Source organism: Quercus robur, chromosome 6 (assembly GCF_932294415.1).
Source record: "Quercus robur chromosome 6, dhQueRobu3.1, whole genome shotgun sequence".
NCBI lineage: Eukaryota > Viridiplantae > Streptophyta > Magnoliopsida > Fagales > Fagaceae > Quercus > Quercus robur.
In genome coordinates, this window is record NC_065539.1 from 46,149,967 (window position 1) to 46,165,336 (window position 15,370).

The following is a 15,370-nucleotide window of genomic DNA, read 5'->3' on the forward strand; positions in this document are numbered from 1 at the left end:
TATCCTAATCCGGTTTTGTCGGAGAAGGTCTTTTGAGAGGAAAGGACATCATCAAGCTTCTTTGTGGATACTCGCTCTACCTTGGCATTTGCTTGAACCACCTCAAGCTCAAGGAATTTCACCTTGGTGTAAGCTGCAGTTAGCTCACCATTTAACATCTCTATCTCACACTTGGCCTCCTTATATCTCACTAGGAGAATTCTATAGTCCTCCTCATCTTTCTTCATCTTTTTCACAGCTGCCTTGGTCACCCTTGCATATTCTCTCAGCTTCTTAAGAAGTGAATTGTAGTTCTCTTGAAGACCAGTTGTATCTTCATCTTCTTCAACATCTAATTCTTCTACAATTCCCATGGATTCCTTATCACTATGCTCCCCAAGCTCTTCCACAAGCAAATTCAAGTCCTCCGAAGACTCAACATAAGCAACAGTCATGAATGCTGAGAAATTCCCTTCTTCATCACAGCTATCCTCCAAATTAGAGGTGGAGAAATCTGAGTCACTGAGAGTGGTGGCATACGCCTTGCCCTTCGATCTTAAGTAATTAGGACATTCCTTTTTGAAATGACCATGTCCATTACACTCAAAACAAGTGACTCCTTGAGTAGATTGGGACTCCTTCCCTTCTCTCCTTTTGAAGTCCTTCTTCTCCTTTCCGGAACTCATTAATTTCCCTTTATCACCAAATTTCTCACTATTCTTGAACTTTAGAAATTTGCGGAAATTCTTTGCAAGGTAGGCAACATCCTTTTCGACTACATCCCCATCTGATGAACCGTGAGCTTCTATCTTTTCATTTATCATCTTAAGAGCAGTGATGTGCTCTTTCTTTGATTTGGTAATGAAAGCTCATACATTTGGAGAGAACCAATCATCTTTTGGACTTTGATTTCATCAAGGACCTTACTCTTCTCAATTGCAGTCACCTTTGCATGGAAGCTCTCCGGCAATGAATGAAGAATTTTTCATACAACTTTCGAGTCCTCCGTTTTCTCTCCCAAGTTAAACTTGCCGATGAACACTTCATTCAGCTTGCTATAGAAAGAGTCAAAAGACTCATCCTCACTTATTCTCAGCTCTTCAAAACCGAGTGGTCAGCATCTGTAACTTGGTATCCTTAACTTTCTTTGTACCCTCATAAGTGGTCTCCAAAATCTGTCATGCTTTCTTGGCAATGGTGATATGAGAAATCCGATGGAACTCATCTGGGGACATACCACAAAAAATCGCGTTAAGTGCTTTACTATTAGCATTAGACGCGACAAGGGCTACTTTATCCCAAGTGGATTTGGCTGCCTCAGGCCTTATCCATCCAATATCAACAGCATCCCAAACGGATTCATCAATAGAACATAAAAAATGCTCTCATCCGTACCTTCCAAAATGCATAGTTGCTACCATCAAAATACGGATGTGCATTTAGGGATTGAGATCGGTCCATCTCAATATGGGGTCAAGGATCACATTCAGGTAATGAAACCAATATAAGTGAACCCGCTTTGATACCAAATGAATGTTCAATTAGTGTATAAAACACCTTGAACGTTTAGATCCCCAAGTTACAAATTACCAATTCCAGCTTAATATCAAACAATTAATGTTCGGAATATAAACATAAGCATAATACAGAATTGATAAACAATCTAAACTAAATAAAATCACATCCACAGCAGAAATTAAATGACAAAGATTAAGGGAAGAGAGATGCAAACACAGGGACAACACAACAATGTGTTATCGAAGAGGAAATCGAAACCCTTAGCGTAAAACCTCTCCGCCACCCTCCAAGCGGTAAATAATCCACTAAAGAATATAGTTGGGATACATGAACAGCAGAGGACCCTCCAAGCCTAATCTACTCAGTGTACCTAAACCCTCCAAGCTCCTACTCCAACGAGGTTATGCCGAACCTATTTCTTCTTTAACTTACCAGATTCCGCTACTGACCATAGCATCAACCAATATGAAATTGGTCCCTTCTTAACTGCTTCCTAAAGCACCAAACAGCTTTCTCACAGATATGGGTATAGTGAGAAAAGGTTTTGATAATATACCTCTCAAGGATGTAACAATGGAGAGGAAGAGAGTAGAGAAATTTGAAGAGTCTTTATATGAAGATTGGGGATGAGTCAATCTTGTTTTTCTCTAGGGTTTTTCTCTCAAAATTCTCTCTGGAAGCTCTCCACATTTCGTAGGTATAAGGGGTATATATATTAGGGTGAGAGTGGAATGCGAAAAGTTAGTTTTTCAAAACAAAGTTGGCTGGCGGCTTGGCCTCACGACTTGACTGAGCTGCGAGTTCCAGTCGCGAGGTAACTGAATGGCTAGTCTGTACTTTTTGTCTTGTAGTGCTCCAGTTGGCATGACGTTTCAACTTCTGGCATGCTTGGCATGTGTGAAACTTCTGGCGGCTTGTAAGCCGCGAGCCACTCACGAGATCCAATCGTGAGTCCCTGCTATTTTGCACAGTCTTGAGCATTTCTTCATACTCTCTCACACACTACTCTTACATGATTCCCACCTAAATACAGGATTACTAATTGCTAAAATACAAGCAAATTTAGTACGGAATAAAACCAACAAGATGGTTGATAAAATTCAACCTTACAGTCTGTATTTTATTTTCTTAGCAAAAGCATACTAGTTGTTAAAAGTAAACCTTACAGTTGTTAAAAGAATTTAGTTTATTAAGTAAACAAACATTAATGGTTGAGATGAATGAAAAAAGTTTCAATCTAGTCGTATTTAGGTAAAAAAAAAAGGGTGAATTCATCAACGAAACAATCAATTTTCTATTGGTTGGGGCCGTTATGAGAAAATTTTTCCTTTCAATTAGGACTTAGAAATTTTTTTTTTTTTTTTTTTTATGGGAATTAGGACTTAGAATTAGAGTATACTTTATTTTAAAGAAAGAAAAAAAGAAAAAAAGAATTAGTGTATGCTATTTTAACAACAGTAATATAATTGCTCAGTTTGTAATGTAATATCAACGATCTAGACAAAGAATGCATATTTGTATTAAATTTTATTGTGTCAATTTTTCATTTAAAAACAAGTTTAACTTTTTTTCATCGAATTAACATTCTGATTTTTTTTGCCATTGAATAGTTATTTTTAAGAGTGTTCTTTCTTATTACCTTTCATCACTCCCGTAGCCCATCCTACACATATAGTGCTTATACTGTCTGCAACTCGCACCATGTTTAAATAGTTGCTATGATTCAGCCAAGCAAAAAAAAAAGTTGAAATGAGTCTGAAAATTATTAGCATAACTTCTTGTTAACTCGTTCAATGCACGAGAATAACAAAGAACAAATACAAGCACACTCTTATTTGTTCATGAAAAATACTTATGCATGCATTGCTAATGAATAATTCAATTTTCTTGACGTCTGCAAATAAGGCTTTATTTGTAACGTATATATTTCTTTCAGATCTGAACCAGAATGGGCTTATCTTCCAGTACCCGTTCTTAGTTTGATTCTACACAAGTTGTCGGAACCCATGTACCATGCGTGGTTTGCTCATGTTTGTAAACAATGGTAAGCACTTCCAGTGGCAGTGCTTATGATCTCCATTAACAGGAAACACAAAACAAAGCGAGCTATATATGGGATTACTGAAGGAAAAATATTCAATAACTCATCTCCATCTGTTTTGACTTTACAACAAGTAAAGTTATTGCCTTTTGTTTTAACAGTAGAAATAGTAAAGTGTGGCCATTTGATTGGTTAATTTAATGGTACAGTACAGTATTGTATTATCTAATAAGTCTGTGGTGTGGACCTGTGGTTTTGTCTTTTAGTTGAGATTTTTATGAAATATAAAGACAAAGACAAAACACATATATAACAATAACAAAAATGGCAAACAAAACCTTAGTCATCAATTACAATAGGGATTGGTGTCTGGTTCTCGGTTGAACTGGACGGTCCAGTCCATTTTTTAAAACCATAGTCGTGCATGAAACAAATTAGTGAGCAAGTTACAAAAATATGTAAGGTAGCTTAGGAATTTGGACTCATCATCAAATACAATATCATAATAGTTTGATTGACGTTACTATCTAAAGAGTTACATTATATAACTCCACATCTCCTATATGTCATTTTTAAAGGTATCAAAAGTGCATCCTATGATTCGTAATTTTTTAGATCAATCATATTTTTTGAAATTTAACCCTTTTTGTGTGTAGTGTACCACATTTTACTTAGTTTTGTGATACTGACTTTTTTCTATAAGTACATGGATAATTGTAACATACAGATTGGTGGTGAGATGGTTATATATATATATATATATATATATATATATATATATATATATATATATATATATCCTTCTCCCATAATTAATTTTTTAGTGTATTGTCCAAATAAGTGAAATGACATTGTAAGCGACTAAATTTCTAGTTTGAAATAAATCAAACAAGTAAAATAGTTTCACAAATACGAATTTGTATTGATGATTGTGTGGTACAATTCTCTGTGATTACAAAAAAGTTATCCTCTAATTCGATCTCCTTAAAAGACTTGTTGATTGGATTTGTAGTAATGTGATTTTGATTCGAACACCCAATGTACTTCAATTTGGCTGAAGAATGGATCAAAGATCTTTGGAACAGAATTACAATGAATCTTTGGCTATGAGCTTGTTGGAAATCCTTTGGTCTTCACATTCTTTGTGGTCTTCGTGTGTTCTTCGTCTTTGAAGGTTTGTGGTGGAAGTTCTCCAGGGCTTTAGAGGCTTAAATCCGTGGAGCTTCACTGATTTATGGTTGTTTGAGGTTTCTGGAGGTTTTTGTGCTTGATTCTAGTGACCTTTGAGATCTAGGCAGGTAGTTTGGATGATTCTGCTTTGAATGTTCTTTGTATTTGATGGAAATCCTTTGTTCTTCATGTTCTTCGTGTGTTCTTCGTCTTCGAAGGTTTGTGGCGGAAGTTCTTCGGGGCTTTGGAGGCTTGAATCCGTAGAGCTTCACTGATTTGTGATTTGATGATGTTTTTGGACCTTTGAGTTTGATTCCCGCAAACTTTTGGATTTAGGCAGATGATCTGGATGATTCTCCTTCGAATGTTCTCCGATTTTGGGGCTAAAGTTCTTGAAGGCTTTGAGGCTTGATTCTTATAGAGTTTTCTCACTTCTGAATCTTGGTCCTTCTAAATGTCTTAGGAAGACTTCTATTTATACAAGTTTGGAGGTGGGTGAGCAACACTTGGCGGAGTCCGATTGGTGACACATGTCACAGCCTGATTGGTCCGCTTATGTCATCGCTTACACATACTGGACTGCTTATGTCATCGCTTACACGTGCGAGACTGCTTGTGTCATCGCTTACACGTACGCTAATGCGTGATTGGTTTTTACATGACACTTGGCAAATTTCAGTTGGCTTTTGAATAGTGATAGCAAAACCTAGCAGCAATACATGATGCTTTGTAATTGGCTATATTTTGTGGACTTGGTAATGTGACGTGTCAGCTTGTGATAGGCCGGAATTTTCCCTCTCTACAGACATTTAGGTCACATGATCGATTGTGGTCCAATACTCCCACAATTCTACAACTTAACTAATTTGCTAGAACATGAAAGTGCTCAAGTCAAGCTACACTAGGTACAACACAAACAAAGTGTTCTATGGTCAACCAATGGTATAAAGCACGACAAGAAATTGAAAGGAAAGTTCCTTGACATTGTTGAGTGCCTACAACAGTGCGAACACCATCGGCCTAGACTGTTGGAACAGTTCATCTCGGTCTGCTGGGGCATTTGGAAGAACCGGAACGACCTTCGAATGGGTGGCAAGGGAAAGGCTGGTCGGACCATCCTTAGAAACGCCATGTTGCTGGTAGAGGATTACCGTGTCGCAAATGCTCCTAAAACAGAGCACACGGTGGCTCCTACTAGACCGGTCTCCTGGCAACCTCCAAGTCACGGGTTTTACAAAGTGAATATTGACGAGGCGGTCTTCTCAAAAAGGAAACAAGCTAGGGCAGGGGTGGTCATTAGAGATGGAGAAGGTGAAGTGATCGCTGCTCTCAGCAAACAGTGGAAATTCCCGCTAGGAGCAACTGAGGCTGAAGCAAAAGCATGGGAAGCTGGTATACTCTTCTCCAAGGACGTGGGGGTCAGAGATGTGGAATTTGAGGGAGACTCGTTGGAAGTTTGCAATGCTTTACAAGGCTTGACATCCCCACCCTCATCTGTGGCTAATGTTCTTATTGGTTTTTTAAACCATGTCTCATTTTTTAGGCAATGGAAGGTGTCCCACATTAAATGGCAGGGAAATGTCCCTGCCCACTTACTAGCCCAACATGCTCACATGTTGGTGATTATGTTGCATGGCTAGAGGAATGTCCTAGCTTGATTGAGCATGCTTGTGCTCAAGACAAATGTAATCTGCTTTCTTAATTTCAATGAAGCTAAGTATTTCCAATCAAAAAAAAAATTTGAAAAATTAAAAATAATCAATGTTATGTTCTTTATATTAAACCAAAAACAAAAGGCATACATGCACTATGCTAAATAAATGAATGCATAAGTAATGCATGACAACAAGAGTGTACGAAGGCTCCTAGGATATTGATGTGGAACGATATGTAGGCTGAGGTGTAAAAAAAATTGTCCTACTTTAAATGGGAAGTACTCAAATAGTGACAAATAAAATGACACTCAAGGAACCCATGTAGCAAAAGTATTAGGCTGTGAAGGTGAAAAGGCATGGGTCCTACATTGTCTATAGAGAGGTTGAGAGGAAATAACATTCCCCTAAAACTGTGTTAAAATTTAAATAACTCAAGGCTTCTAATAACTAACTGAGTCAAATCACATGACCTTGAAACTTCAATTTTAGAGAGCTCATCTTGAATCCTTCTCTTTATCTTGAGCAATGTATTTGAAAGTTCAAATATGTGTATAAACACCCTTGAACGTTTAGACCCCCAAATTACAATTTAACCAATTCAAGTATTATGTCAAACAACTAGTGTGCGGAAAATTAACATAAGTTATAATATGGAATTGGAAAAAACTATCTGAGCCAAATTAAAATCACAAAGCACAACAGATAAAAAGGCAAAGATAAAAGGGAAGGAAGATGCAAACACAAAGACAACACGCAATGTGTTATCGAAGAGGAAATCGAAGCCCTCGGCGTAAAACCTCTCCGCTGCCCTCCAAGCGGTAAACAATCCACTAGAAAATGTAGTTGGGATACATGGACAGCAATAGACCCTCCAAGCCTAATCTACTCAGTGCACCTAAGCCCTCCAAACTTCTTGCTCCAACGAGGTTGCGCCGAACCTTTTTCTTTTCTAGCTTTCCGGATTCCGCTACTAAATTGTAACATCAACCAATGTAGATTGGTTCCTTCCTAACTGCTTTCCAGAAATCCAAACAGCCCTCTCACAGTGATGAATATGGTGAGAACAAGGTTTGGTAAAATGCCTCTCAAGGATTTGACAATGGAGAGGAAGAGAGTTGAGGAATTTGAAGAGACTTTAATGTATAGATTGTGGGTGAATCAATCTTGTTTTTCTTTAGGGTTTCTCTCTCAAAATTCTCTCTGGAAGCTCTCTTTCATTTGTGGGTAAAAGGGGTATTTATACTGGAGTGAGAGAGGAATGTGAAACGTCAGGATTTACAAAACAGGGGTGGCTCGCGGCTTGACCTGGCGACTTGACTGAGTCGCGAGATCCAGTCGCGAGATAACCGCATGGCCAGTTGTCCTGTTTTGTCCTGTAGTGCTCCAGCTAGCATGACTGTTCACCTTCTGGCACTCTTGGCACGTGTGCTGCGTTTGGCGGCTTGAAACCGCGAGCCACCCACAAGAACAAGCCGCGAGTCTCTATTTTCTTGCACACTCTTGAGCAATCAACACTCTATCTCACTCACTACCCTTACAACAAACCCACCTAAATACAGGGTTACTAAATGCTGAAATAGAAGCAAATTTGGCACGGAATAATGCCAATAAAATGATTGATTAAATTCTACCTTACAGTATTGAATATACTTAATGGATATAGATCATATAAAAACTCTTCCTGGTTTTATTATTAGCAAAATTCTCAATTTTGCATTTAGACTAATACAACTTGCCAATAAAATATAATACAATAAGACAAGATAAATAGTTTACTAGAAGGGATTATAAGTGAAGAAGTAGGGGAACGAAAATGGTAACACAAACAAAACAAGCTATTAGACAGTTGAGCCTCTGAGATCAACTACTTCTCCTAATGTGATCGTGAATAATGTATTTGGCAAATGTGGTTTTTGAGTTGAAAGCTCTTGAGAAATATGTTCCATTGTTGGGCGAGATTGGGGAATAGTGTGCAAGAAGGCAATTGCAATCTTTGCAATAGAGAGCACTTCCCCTGCTACTTAATTTATTGGAAGTGAAAGGCGTTGGTCCAACACATCCTTCAATAGCATATCACAAGTTGTAAATTTTGATGATGAGAGATATGAGAATAGGTCTCCAAGATGCTTTCCCATGATTATTTCTAAAGCCAACACTCCAAAACTAAAAATATCACACTTCTCATTAATTTCCATAGTGTAGGCAAGCTCTACAAGGGAAAAGATTTGATCAAGATTATAGCAACACCATTATTAGCAATAAAATCTAAACACTAGTTGAATTGGGCCCATGCATAAGAAAATTGTAAAATATGTCAATTTTATTAATATCGATCATATGTTTGGAACTTGGATCCATTCACAGGACTTATGCATTGAACAAAAACCTTTAGCATAGTTGTCAGTATCGTACGATACGCGATACGTATCGTATTGTGTACAAAAGGTTTCATATCATAAAGGCATATCGTAAGTGCTTATGAATCGTCCAATACATAGATGCGTATCATATGAATCGTATGTATTGGTGAATTGTACGTATCATACGATACATAAACATATGGGTTTAAAATGTGTTTTTTTTTTTTTTTGGTTAAAATTTATGATTTTATTTGATTTAAATAATTTATTAGACTTCCTTAACATAAAATTATTGGGAAACTTAATTGAGTCTAATGAAATAGCAAGTCCATGAGTTTTTTTACCACCCTTCTCTTTCTCATATAGAATTTAGACTATACTCATAACACTCACTTTCATATGTGCAAATTTATTTTCTATGCTATTAATAATGTATAAAATGAAAATATAATTATTTTTTTTTTTTTATTATTATTTTGAGTCTAAAAAGCTAGAATGCAAAAATATAAAGAAAAAATTATTAGAATAAAAAAACCAAAAAGAAAAAAATTAAATGTTGATAATAATAAAGAAAATGTCTATGAAAAAATAACTTTGCAAGATGCTGAACATAATAATAACATTGACTTAGATGCGGTTGATTAGCCAAGATGGTGAAAAGATATTATTATTTTGGTTCATATATCATGTATTAATTTTGAATTTAATCAATTTGAATATGCATGTTATAAATATAAGTTAATTTGATTTATTTAGTTAGTTTTGTTAAATTTTATTACATAAGTAATGATTAAATTGGTCATTAGTTGAATATATTTTGAATTTATAATGAATATATCTTTTATATATGTATATCTATAATTATTTTATAATTTTATTAAGTGTTTTTGTATCTTATAATACACGATATAAAAAAAACCAAAAATTGATTCACAATACGATTCACGATTTGACAACTATGACCTTTAGGTTTAGGAATTGGCTGTAACAAAGGGGACATGTGCTAGTTTCTCATTTAATTTTATTATCTGTAAAATCAAAGGTACTACATGTTACATATGTATTCTACTACATTTACAACAATCAACTTAAAACTGACTTCACCTAAAAAAAAAATAAAACAAAACAAAACAAAAAAAAAAACTGACTTTGCACTTTTAATTTTAGTCATTTTTAGAACAAAACATAATAGGTGGTTAGTCTGCGACTTGATAACTTGTCTATTACGTGGTAAAAATGTAGTAAAATTTGTATTATGTGACAATTGAGCATATGTTAGAATTATTTAAAGGTTTACATCCATAACAAAATAACCTTGCAATTAGATACATTTTCTTCTATATGAATTTATTTCTACTATGGACCCAATCATGGGTAAATAATAATTAATCTTAAACTAACTTTAAACAAACCCTATGGTTTTAACAAAATTAAATTGCTTACTCTATAAGTACATAGACCTGGGTATGAACTTTAATATGCTATAACAGGAAAATAGCTGAAAATTCTAGAGTAGTTGCCTTAGATTTGCTAAAATAGCATAAGACCTAAAATTTTGCCAATAAAACTTAAAAAAACACCCTCATCAAGTTATGGACCCGTGTGACAAAATAAGATATTGCTATAGTGCTTGTCCAAATTTAGAAGAAATCGTTGCCAGGGGCGGCTTGATGCATTTGGGGGCCTAAGGTGAAAATTGATCATCTTATTTAGATGTAAAATTACTACTAATTAACATGAACTACATAGATTTTTTTTTTTTTTTTTTTTGAATTTTTAAGACAAAAAAAATTTGACAAAATTTTTCATACTTGTTGATGTGGTAGATTAATAGTGGTAAGTAAAACAGTGGTGTTAGTGGTAGATTTAGATGAAAACTAGTAAAAGTTTGCTAATTAAACTCTTATTATTATTCTTTTTTTTTTAGAAGTGCAACATTCACAATATTTTTTACAACAAATCCTAGATTTTAAACTGTTTTTTGTTTTTTATTTGAAAATATTACTATAATTATTTTTTTACCATCAACAATAGGCTGTAATAACTTGCTACTTAGCATTAGTTGTACAAGTGTTGTGAAAAATATTGTGGACGACGTTGCATTTTTCTCTATTTTTTTATTTTTTTTTCATCTAATAAAAAAATTTATTTTATTTATTGATTATAAATAATCCTATTGGTTAAAATTTAGGGGCCTTTTTTTTACTTGGGGCCTTAGGCGGTTGCATTTTTTGCTCCACCATAGAGCCGGCCCTGACCGTTGCCTATGCATTTTATTATTTTATTCAATTTTTGGTTGGTAATTATTGTGAGTGAAGAGAAATTTTTTTTTTTTTTAAATTAAGAAAATTAATATTTTAATAAAATATAGTATAGAATAGATAATCAGTTATGAGTGTTTTGAAAAGTAGTTAGCTAAAATAAAAATAATTAAAATTTTATTCTAAAATATGTTTTAATAACTTCGGAAATTGGTTGTCTGGTGTCCATGTTGGCCGTGATAGATGTTCTTCTAACTTAAGCTTGGAAATATTTATACCCTATGATATTTGGTGCTCCCTACGTAAGCTTGGAAAACCTTTTATGCTATAGACAACTGCTATAGACAACAACAAAGAAACTAACCTGGAGCCATTTATCCATAGGTGCAGCAAGTGACGTCTAGTTGGATGAATTAGGCTTTAAAAGCCTAGCAGTGCTAAAGTCAGAGATGTGAGCCACATATTCTATATCCAATAGAACATTCTTACTTGATATATCACGATGAATTATAGGAGGCGAGCAATCGTGGTGCATATAAGATAAAGCATTTGTCACTCCTTTTACCACATTGGCTCTCTTAATCCAATCAAATGTTTTTGCTCCCTCCTCATTGTTTAATAACTTCACCAAGCTTCCTCCTTCTAAAAACTCATAAACCAAAAGAGTGTTTTGGATGCGAACAAAAACCGTACAACTTTATGATGTTACGGTGTCTTATTTCTGTTAAGGCATGAATCTCGCTCATGAAGTCTTTTTTATTGGATATCTCACCATCAGGTAGCAAGTGAAGTTTCTTCACAGCAACAACCTGGCTTGCTTGCAACTTAGCTTTGTAAAAACTTCCAAAACCTCCCACTCCAATGCAGTATTTGTAATCGAATTCTTCTGTAGCTTCAATAATGTTTTGATAGACCATTTTCCCATCATAACTCCATATTGCAAAAAGATTATCATTATGCACTTCTCTTGGCTTGTCTTCTGTTTTCTTCACTCTTTGGCAAAGAAGAAGTGAAACTCCTACAATGATAAATATAAAAAACAGTGTGCCCAAAAGAGAGATTAAAATTATTACCAAAAATTGGTAGTGCCTCTTGGATGGAGGGTTAGGAATCATTCTTGGGCAAGCCTTCAAACCAGCAACATTACCACACAAGCCTTTGTTATTTTTCAGTGCTGCAATTGGAGCCTTGCGAAAGGCCGTGATGTTAGGAATAGTACCCTCTAACTCATTGTAGGATATATCAATGGATGTCAAGCTTGCACTATCACCAAATGTGAATGGGATGGAGCCAGCTGAGAGAGATTATTGTGAGAGAGATTCATTGTTTCCAACTGTTTCATGCCTCCAAGCTGTTGTGGTATCTCTCCTACCAGCAAATTCTGACTAACATCAAGACTTTGAAGAGACTGTAAGCTTCCTATATCATAAGGAATACTTCCATCAAGTGTATTTCTGCTCAAATTCAAGAACAATAATCTTGAATACTCTCCAAGTTGATTGGGGATCAAACCACTGAGATTGTTTGCTGCCAAGTTACAGTGGTCTAAAACAGATAGCATTCCAATTTCTGAAGGAATGTTACCTGAAAGTTGGTTATTGTTCAAAAGAAGGTTGAGCAATGATTTCAGGCGCTCGAGATCGGTTGGAATCTTTCCAAATAGATGATTTGAAGAGAGGTTAAGGACACCTAGCATTGTTGCGTTGCCAAGTTCAGGTGGTATCCTACCAGAAATCTTGTTGTTGGAGATTTTTAGGTTTGTCAAGTATGGCGCTGCCCCCACTTTGATGAAAGTTCACCATATAGATTATTACTACTCAAATCAATATAATCTAAGTTTGGGTAGATGTTGGAATCTTCAGCCATATTTTCTGTAAGTTGGTTTCCATCAAGCACTACCCGAAAGAGGCTGCTGCAGTTTTTCAAGCTTTTTGAGATAGGACCTGTAAAGTGGTTATTACGGGCACCAAAGTAAACAAGTGTTCCAGATTGACATATTTTTGGAGGTAACTGGCCTATAAAATTGTTTTCAGATAGTTGCAAACTTGTCAAAGTGCTATGATTATTCATTTCGATTGGAACAAAACCACTTAGAAAGTTCGTAATCAAATTCAACTTGGAGAGCTTGGTCATATTTCCAATAGTGGTTGGAATCGATCTAGAAAGTTTGTTGTCATCAAGGAAAAGTATAGACAAGGCAACTAGGTGTCCTATGGAAGCGGGAATCGAACCACTTAGTTTGTTTTGGAACAAAACTAAACTGGTAAGCTTGGTCAAATTTCCAATCGTGGTTGGAATTGGTCCAGAAAGTTTGTTCATAGCAAGTTTAAGATCAGACAATTCAACCATCTTTCCTATGAAAGCAGGGATTGGACTAGTGAGACTATTACCTAGTAATTGAAGTACCCACAGATGTTTAAGCAATCCTAATTCCTCAGGAATGGAACCAGAGATACTGTTGGAATAAAGGTAAAGTAGTTGTAACTCGCTCAAGTTTAAAATGGAAGAGGGAATAGGACCAATGAGAAAATTAGATGACAAATCAAGTTGAGTGAGAGATCTCATCATTCCAACTTCTCAGGGTATGGAACCAGAAAATTTGTTGAATAATAGGAATAGTATGGTTAAGTTGCCCAACTTTCCAATTTCTCGAGGAATAGATCCCGAAAGTTCGTTGTCCTGAAGGTAAAGAAAGGATAAATTGCTCAAGCTCCCATAGAAGCTGGGATGGGGTCTATGAGACTATTTCCGTTTAAAGCAAGATAAACTAGACCTCTTAATGCTCCTATTTCTTGAGGGAGGGAACCATTGAGTAAATTATCGGAAGCCATTAAATATTGAAGACTTATCATTTGGCCTATCTCGGGTGGAATTCTTGCGGTATCTGATTTCCAGTCAAATTGAAAAACCGAAGTTTGGAAAGGTTAAAAATGCTAGGAGGAAATGCACCAAAAAGATTATTGTGAGAGAATTCGAGATGGGTGAGTTTAGAAAGGTCTCCAATACTATCAGGAATAGTTCCATAAAGCGAGTTTTGTAAAAGATAGAGAGAATGGAGGTTGGGAAAGGAAGATAAGTTAAGGTTGTAAAGCGTACCTTTCAAACCAAAACTGGAAAGGTTTAGGCGAGTGACACCCAATTCCATATCATCGTAAGTAATTCCAACCCAATTAATGCATGGGTGGTCTCCAACCCACGAAGACAGGAGAGATTTGTTTTGGTTGTCAAGACTGGCTTTCCAGTTTAGAAGAGCTTCTGCTTCCTCAAATGCTTTACCTACTTCAGCTGTAGCAGCCACAGAAGATGTGGAGAAAGCATAGGTAGCAAAATGGAGCAAGGAAACCAACAAAAGTACAAGGCTACAGAACAAGACTTTGAATGCCATAACTTTGGTAGCTGTTTGTGTTACGGAGGCTGTGTCTCGAGAGTGGATATTGCGTGTGTCTGCAAACTTTGCGTGCATGGGTTGATGAAGAATTTGGCTACTGGTGTGAGGGATTTATAGATAGAATAATCCAGTACAGCTTCTATATTTGTTTACTGGTTCAGAATTTTCTTTTTTTGAATTCTACTGGTTCAAATTTATAAGCTAAAAATAAAAAAATACTGGTTCAGATTTTGGTCCTTCGGGAATTGTGGTTGCAATTGGTTAATGAAATACAATTGGAATTAGGAAAGAACGCAAAAGAAGTTTAATGTGGTGTTTCTGTGTTGTCTCATGACTCTCATCTGTCCATTAATGAGTTAGATAGGTTGTCTTATCATCGAAGCAATCAACAAAGTGCGTGGCACCCCCACCCTAAAGAGTCTCTATAATATTACGTCTGATTCGGTGCCAATTTTCCATTGAAATGAAAGATCTGTTCAAAGAAAGAAAAAGTGGCGTTTGCATGTGAAAGATAGAGAGAGAATAGTAGAGTGTCCGTGTGTATATGTTAGACTGTCAGTATGTGAATATGTGTGACACATCCTAACCTTCCCTTTGAAGAAGAAGATGAGTGGCCAAAGAGTCAAAAAAGCAACCGAGACTTTAGTGGGTCCCACTCCCATTCTGATAGTCAGTGCTAGAATCATTCAATTTTTGGAGGCCTAACTAAATTGGACCCATTGACTGATGCCTTTGAATTTGGATTCGAGGATAAAATCTAAAAATCTTGCTCGATGGTTTTAAAAGATTGAGGGTTTTTGTTGATTTTAAAATTATTAAATTTGAAATTATATAAAAAAATCAATGGATATGAAAAGCAAAGACATTTTTAATTTATTTTATTTAAAATTCAAATCTAAATCTAAATTTAAGTTTTCAAATATAACTTCAAAATATTTGTCTATGAATCATTTTAATACAATTTTCATGGAAAATGATGATGCTGAAAAATCACTAAT

At 35.6% G+C, this 15,370-nt stretch overlaps 2 protein-coding genes and 1 pseudogene across 2 annotated transcripts; 1 reads left to right on the forward strand and 2 right to left on the reverse strand.

The window, feature by feature from the left end:
* The first annotated feature begins 5,793 nt into the window (after positions 1-5,793).
* LOC126690265 (uncharacterized) lies at positions 5,794-6,348 on the forward strand. The gene has a single exon (XM_050385385.1). It carries the CDS (start codon positions 5,794-5,796, stop codon positions 6,346-6,348), a length of 555 nt encoding a protein of 184 aa, XP_050241342.1.
* Positions 6,349-11,309: 4,961 nt separating this feature from the next.
* LOC126690266 (MDIS1-interacting receptor like kinase 2-like) lies at positions 11,310-13,556 on the reverse strand (annotated as a pseudogene).
* A 285-nt stretch (positions 13,557-13,841) lies between these two features.
* LOC126690268 (probable leucine-rich repeat receptor-like protein kinase At1g35710) lies at positions 13,842-14,447 on the reverse strand. The gene has a single exon (XM_050385386.1). It carries the CDS (start codon positions 14,445-14,447, stop codon positions 13,842-13,844), a length of 606 nt encoding a protein of 201 aa, XP_050241343.1.
* Between the last annotated feature and the right edge of the window lie 923 nt (positions 14,448-15,370).

What these genes read in the sequence shown, in the direction of transcription:
- LOC126690268 (XM_050385386.1), bottom strand. Translation starts at nt 14,447, where the DNA reads ATGCACGCAAAGTTTGCAGACACACGCAATATCCACTCTCGAGACACA.
- LOC126690265 (XM_050385385.1), top strand. Translation starts at nt 5,794, where the DNA reads ATGGGTGGCAAGGGAAAGGCTGGTCGGACCATCCTTAGAAACGCCATG.